Source organism: Eriocheir sinensis, chromosome 51 (assembly GCF_024679095.1).
Source record: "Eriocheir sinensis breed Jianghai 21 chromosome 51, ASM2467909v1, whole genome shotgun sequence".
NCBI classification, from domain to species: domain Eukaryota; kingdom Metazoa; phylum Arthropoda; class Malacostraca; order Decapoda; family Varunidae; genus Eriocheir; species Eriocheir sinensis.
In genome coordinates this window covers 9563412-9569200 of record NC_066559.1, presented here as the reverse complement: position 1 = coordinate 9569200, position 5789 = coordinate 9563412, and the positions used below count along the sequence as shown (strand labels likewise).

Below are 5789 nucleotides of genomic sequence, written 5' to 3'. Positions count from 1 at the left end.
GTCATAAGCATTGTAGGTCGCTTAATGAGCCTCAGCGGTCTCGCACCTCCGCCACTCTGCTATTTTGGCACGAATGAAGTTGTGGCACTGCAGAACTGAGTCTCTGTGGCCCTTCACATGAAGGGTTCGCTTAATCCGCGCGATTTGTACCCCATAGCTCCGCCGCAGATCCTCGAGGTGGCGGTCCTCGGGGCCTGCAAGGCGGCTGATGAATCTATGAGGCACAGCCAGGCTGCGGTAAGCGTGAGAGGCAGTGGCGGGGGTGGCAGAGACGGCCACTGGTGCAGATGACTCGCCTTGATGGGGAACTTCCTGGTCTGCAGACGTTGCTTCACGTGCTCCTTCATTCCCTGCATCGGAGGCTTCCCGCAACTCGGAGGTCACCTCGTCTGCTCCTTCATTTCCAGCATCGGAGGCTTCCCGCAACTCGGAGGTCACCTCGTCTGCTCCTTCATTTCCAGCATCGGAGGCTTTCCGCAACTCGGAGGTCACCTCGTCTGCTCCTTCATTCCCTGCATCGGAGGCTTCCCGCAACTCGGAGGTCACCTCGTCTGCTCCTTCATTCCCTGCATCGGAGGCTTCCCGCAACTCGGAGGTCACCTCGTCTGCTCCTTCATTCCCTGCATCGGAGGCTTCCCGCAACTCGGAGGTCACCTCGTCTGCTCCTTCATTCCCTGCATCGGAGGCTTCCCGCAACTCGGAGGTCACCTCGTCTGCTCCTTCATTCCCAGCATCGGAGGCTTCCCGCAACTCGGAGGTCACCTCGTCTGCTCCTTCATTCCCTGCATCGGAGGCTTCCCGCAACTCGGAGGTCACCTCGTCTGCTCCTTCATTTCCAGCATCGGAGGCTTCCCGCAACTCGGAGGTCACCTCGTCTGCTCCTTCATTCAAGGCATCGGAGGCGTCCTGCAACTCGGAGGTCACCGTCTGCTCCTTCATTTCCAGCATCGGAGGCTTCCCGCAACTCGGAGGTCACCTCTTCTGCTCCTTCATTCCCTGCATCGGAGGCTTCCCGCAACTCGGAGGTCACCTCGTCTGCTCCTTCATTCCCAGCATCGGAGGCTTCCCGCAACTCGGAGGTCACCTCGTCTGCTCCTTCATTCCCAGCATCGGAGGCTTCCCGCAACTCGGAGGTCACCTCGTCTGCTCCTTCATTCCCTGCATCGGAGGCTTCCCGCAACTCGGAGGTCACCTCGTCTGCTCCTTCATTCCCTGCATCGGAGGCTTCCTGCAACTCGGAGGTCACCTCGTCTGCTCCTTCATTCCCAGCATCGGAGGCTTCCCGCAACTCGGAGGTCACCTCGTCTGCTCCTTCATTCCCTGCATCGGAGGCTTCCCGCAACTCGGAGGTCACCTCGTCTGCTCCTTCATTCCCAGCATCGGAGGCTTCCCGCAACTCGGAGGTCACCTCGTCTGCTCCTTCATTCCCTGCATCGGAGGCTTCCCGCAACTCGGAGGTCACCTCGTCTGCTCCTTCATTCCCTGCATCGGAGGCTTCCCGCAACTCGGAGGTCACCTCGTCTGCTCCTTCATTCCCAGCATCGGAGGCTTCCCGCAACTCGGAGGTCACCTCGTCTGCTCCTTCATTCCCAGCATCGGAGGCTTCCCGCAACTCGGAGGTCACCTCGTCTGCTCCTTCATTTCCTGCATCGGAGGCTTCCCGCAACTCGGAGGTCACCTCGTCTGCTCCTTCATTCCCTGCATCGGAGGCTTCCTGCAACTCGGAGGTCACCTCGTCTGCTCCTTCATTACCTGCATCGGAGGCTTCCTGCAACTCGGAGGTCACCTCGTCTGCTCCTTCATTCCCTGCATCGGAGGCTTCCCGCAACTCGGAGGTCACCTCGTCTGCTCCTTCATTTCCAGCATCGGAGGCTTCCCGCAACTCGGAGGTCACCTCGTCTGCTCCTTCATTTCCTGCATCGGAGGCTTCCCGCAACTCGGAGGTCACCTCGTCTGCTCCTTCATTCCCTGCATCGGAGGCTTCCCGCAACTCGGAGGTCACCTCGTCTGCTCCTTCATTTCCTGCATCGGAGGCTTCCTGCAACTCGGAGGTCACCTCGTCTGCTCCTTCATTCCCTGCATCGGAGGCTTCCTGCAACTCGGAGGTCACCTCGTCTGCTCCTTCATTTCCAGCATCGGAGGCTTCCTGCAACTCTGAGGTCACCTCTTCTGCTCCTTCATTCCCTGCATCGGAGGCTTCCCGCAACTCTGAGGTCACCTCGTCTGCTCCATTTCCAGCATCGGAGGCTTCCCGCAACTCTGAGGTCACCTCGTCTGCTCCTTCATTTCCAGCATCGGAGGCTTCCCGCAACTCGGAGGTCACCTCGTCTGCTCCATTTCCAGCATCGGAGGCTTCCCGCAACTCTGAGGTCACCTCGTCTGCTCCATTTCCAGCATCGGAGGCTTCCCGCAACTCGGAGGTCACCTCGTCTGCTCCTTCATTTCCAGCATCGGAGGCTTCCCGCAACTCGGAGGTCACCTCGTCTGCTCCTTCATTTCCAGCATCGGAGGCTTCCCGCAACTCGGAGGTCACCTCGTCTGCTCCTTCATTTCCAGCATCGGAGGCTTCCCGCAACTCGGAGGTCACCTCGTCTGCTCCTTCATTCCCTGCATCGGAGGCTTCCCGCAACTCGGAGGTCACCTCTTCTGCTCCTTCATTTCCAGCATCGGAGGCTTCCCGCAACTCGGAGGTCACCTCGTCTGCTCCTTCATTCCCTGCATCGGAGGCTTCCCGCAACTCGGAGGTCACCTCGTCTGCTCCTTCATTTCCAGCATCGGAGGCTTCCCGCAACTCTGAGGTCACCTCGTCTGCTCCATTTCCAGCATCGGAGGCTTCCCGCAACTCGGAGGTCACCTCGTCTGCTCCTTCATTTCCAGCATCGGAGGCTTCCCGCAACTCGGAGGTCACCTCGTCTGCATCACCATCATCATCATCATCAACGGAGAATACCTTTTCCAGATAAGCCTTCCATTCTTTGTAGTTGGCTTCATTGCTGTCTTCCATTTCGTCGATATCATCTTCATCCTCAACGGAGAATACCTTTTTGAGGTAAGCCTCCCATTCTTTGTAGTTGTCTTCATTGCTGTCTTTCTGTTCGTCAATATCATCTTCATCCTCAACGGAGAATACCTTTTCGAGGTAAGCCTTCCTTTCTTCGTAGTGTTCGTCAGTATAGTCTTCCAATTCGTTAGTATCATCATTTTCTTCAAGAGTCGCAGCCTTAACCATTGTGTGTGTGCCTCGTGACTCTCCCTCAAAAAGCCATTCCGTACCTGGGTCCGTAATTGGCTGATTGGCCTGCAGGAGGGCGACTTTTTCTTCGTGTATATACAGGAAGAAAGAGTCCAGGCGGCCACCACGCGTCAGCTGGCCGAGAAACTCTTCCAGGTCGGCGCGGGCCACACGTTTCCCGCCGCAGCGCAGCGCCACGCAGATTTTGACCTGCATGACGCCGGCACCTGGCTTGCTGCTGCACCTGAAGAGGTACTCCAGGTCCAGCAGGGCATGGGAAGAGGCGTGGCCAGACGCCTCCTGGAAGGTGAAGACGGCCACCTTCCGCGAGGTGGTTCGCCAGCTCCCTCCCCGAAGCTGGAGGGTGATTTACATAGATTTACATAGAAAATCAGACCACACAGACCCCATGGTCCAGACTTGGTGGTCTGTCCTAAAAGATTTTACACATTAAAGACTCCAAAAAAACGTTGCCAAACGTTGCTAGTTGATATTGTTGAAGGAAGAGTGAAGACGAGGTTTTTGTTTTAGTCAAGGAGACACTCGTGTTACACTGGATGGTGGGAGGAGCTCCATTCTCGCACTACAACGTTGGTGAAGAAAAATTTGCAGTCTGAGTTTACTTTTGTTCACATCTGAGTTTTACGCCATTGTTTCCTCGTGCGCAAGTGTGTCATCGATCAAACATGATTGATTCTACATTCATGAAACCAACCATTATTTTAAAAACATTCGATCAGTTTTCCTCGGACGTTTCTAAGAGAAGAGAGAACATGTTGTTAAGGGTGGCTCTCAGAAGCTTCACCTTCGCGGGGCTCGCCCCAGCGAAGGTGTCGCCCACCACGAGGCAAGTGCCGGGAACGACACGTCGGATGTCCTGATTGTTGGAGAATCTGCTGAACATTTGAAATGTTTATTTTGATATTTCTTACAATGAACGAAACTGTGGCAGTTACACCAATTAGAGATGGTGGAGGCAGCCCCCCCCATGAGCGCCGGAACCTTGCCTCACTACTGACAATGTTGTTTCCCAAATTGTTTGTTGGAGAGAGAGAGAGAGAGAGAGAGAGAGAGAGAGAGAGAGAGAGAGAGAGAGAGAGAGAGAGAGAGAGAGAGAGAGAGAGAGAGATATTCTTGTGTACTGGGACGGGACGAGGAGGAGGAGGAGGAAACATGGAAACCTGTAAACCTGGAATGACAGGCAACAGAAAGCCTGCTGGCTCATTACGAGGTTGCCTGCTGTAGGGCCGTGATCTCCCTGACAGTCGCTTGGTGCCTGTAGAGTAGTTCAAGGCATTTCGGTGCGTATTTCTAGTTTACTCCTGTTTACTCCGATTTTTGATGGAGTTGATGGTTTCTGCACTTACTAAGGAGGAGGAGGAGGTAGAAAAGTAAAGAACCTGCTCCTCCTTCTCCAGCAGCATCCCCATCATTACCTCCTCCTCCCGGAACAAAAGGAGGTATTGTGCACATAAGGAGAAGAATGTCACGGCTGGCAAACGAGAGAGAGAGAGAGAGAGAGAGAGAGAGAGAGAGAGAGAGAGAGAGAGAGAGAGAGAGAGAGAGAGAGAGAGAGAGAGAGAGAGAGAGAGAGAGAGAGAGAGAGAGAGAGAGACTGGTGGTGGGAGGAAGGAGGAAGGAGTGATTGGTTGGGGGGAGCGAGGGAGGAAAGAGGAGGGAGAGAGAGACGAATGGGGGTGAAGGAGGGGGGAAAGAGGTATGTTGGGGAGGATGAGGAAGGGAGAGAGAGGTGGGGAAGGAGGGAAGGGGAGTGATGAATGGTAGGGGGGAGGATGAGGGAAGGGGAAGGAGAGAGAGGTGGGGGAAGGAGGGAAGGGGAGAGAGAGATGAATGGTAGTAGGGGGGAGGATGAGGGAAGGGGAAGGGGAGAGAGGTGGGGGAAGGAGGGAAGGGGAGAGAGAGATGAATGGTAGTAGGGGGGAGGAAGAGGGAAGGGGTAGAAGAGAGAGGTGGGGGAAGGAGGGAAGGGGAGAGAGAGAGAGGTCTGGTGGGAGGGGAGAAAGAGGGAAGGGGACGGGGAGAGAGGTAGGGAAGGAGGGAAGGGGAGAGATGAATGGTGGTAAGGAGGGAAAATGAGGGAGGGGGAAGAGGAGAGAGGTGGGGGAAGGAGGGAAGGGGAGAGAGAGAGAGAGGTATGGTGGGAGGGGAGAAAGAGGGAAGGGGAAGGGGAGAGAGGTAGGGAAGGAGGGAAGGGGAGAGATGAATGGTGGTAGGGGGGAGGAAGAGGGAAGGGGTAGAAGAGAGAGGTGGGGGAAGGAGGGATGGGGAGAAAGGTATGGTGTGTGAGTGTGGGGGAGGGGGGGGGAGGACGAGGTGACTGGTATTCCTGATTTCACTAATAAACACTAACACAATCACCACTCACTTCACAAACACTAACCCACAAACTGTCCTTCTACTTCAACCACAAGGAAATGCTCTATATACATTGCCTAAGTGTTACCATATAAGACAACACAATCAATGGCCGTGTCCTAAAACCCATTTCTATACTGAATAATAGTAAGTACGTCTCCATGTTAATAAAAGGTATTTG

At 55.1% G+C, this 5789-nt stretch overlaps 1 protein-coding gene across 50 annotated transcripts in view; it reads right to left on the bottom strand.

Moving 5' to 3' along the window:
- LOC126982652 (uncharacterized) overlaps positions 1–3618 on the bottom strand; it is a 3814-nt gene extending 196 nt beyond the window's left edge. The window contains exons 1-10 of one of the 50 annotated variants that reach the window (XM_050834863.1): positions 2855–3618; positions 2642–2749; positions 2426–2587; positions 2270–2323; positions 1787–1894; positions 1409–1516; positions 977–1030; positions 763–816; positions 493–708; positions 1–438 (exon numbers count right to left, since the gene is read on the bottom strand). The exon at positions 1–438 is cut by the window's left edge and continues 196 nt beyond it. In XM_050834863.1, coding sequence (XP_050690820.1) covers positions 22–438; positions 493–708; positions 763–816; positions 977–1030; positions 1409–1516; positions 1787–1894; positions 2270–2323; positions 2426–2587; positions 2642–2749; positions 2855–3448 — 1875 coding nt within the window. In that variant the 5' untranslated portion in view covers positions 3449–3618 and the 3' untranslated portion in view covers positions 1–21. Of the gene's footprint in view, positions 439–492; positions 709–762; positions 871–976; positions 1031–1138; positions 1193–1300; positions 1355–1408; positions 1517–1786; positions 1906–1948; positions 2003–2269; positions 2324–2425; positions 2588–2641; positions 2750–2854 lie in introns of all 50 variants that reach the window. The other 49 variants (XM_050834865.1, XM_050834864.1, XM_050834868.1 and 46 more) reach the window with 49 other exon arrangements.
- Between the last annotated feature and the right edge of the window lie 2171 nt (positions 3619–5789).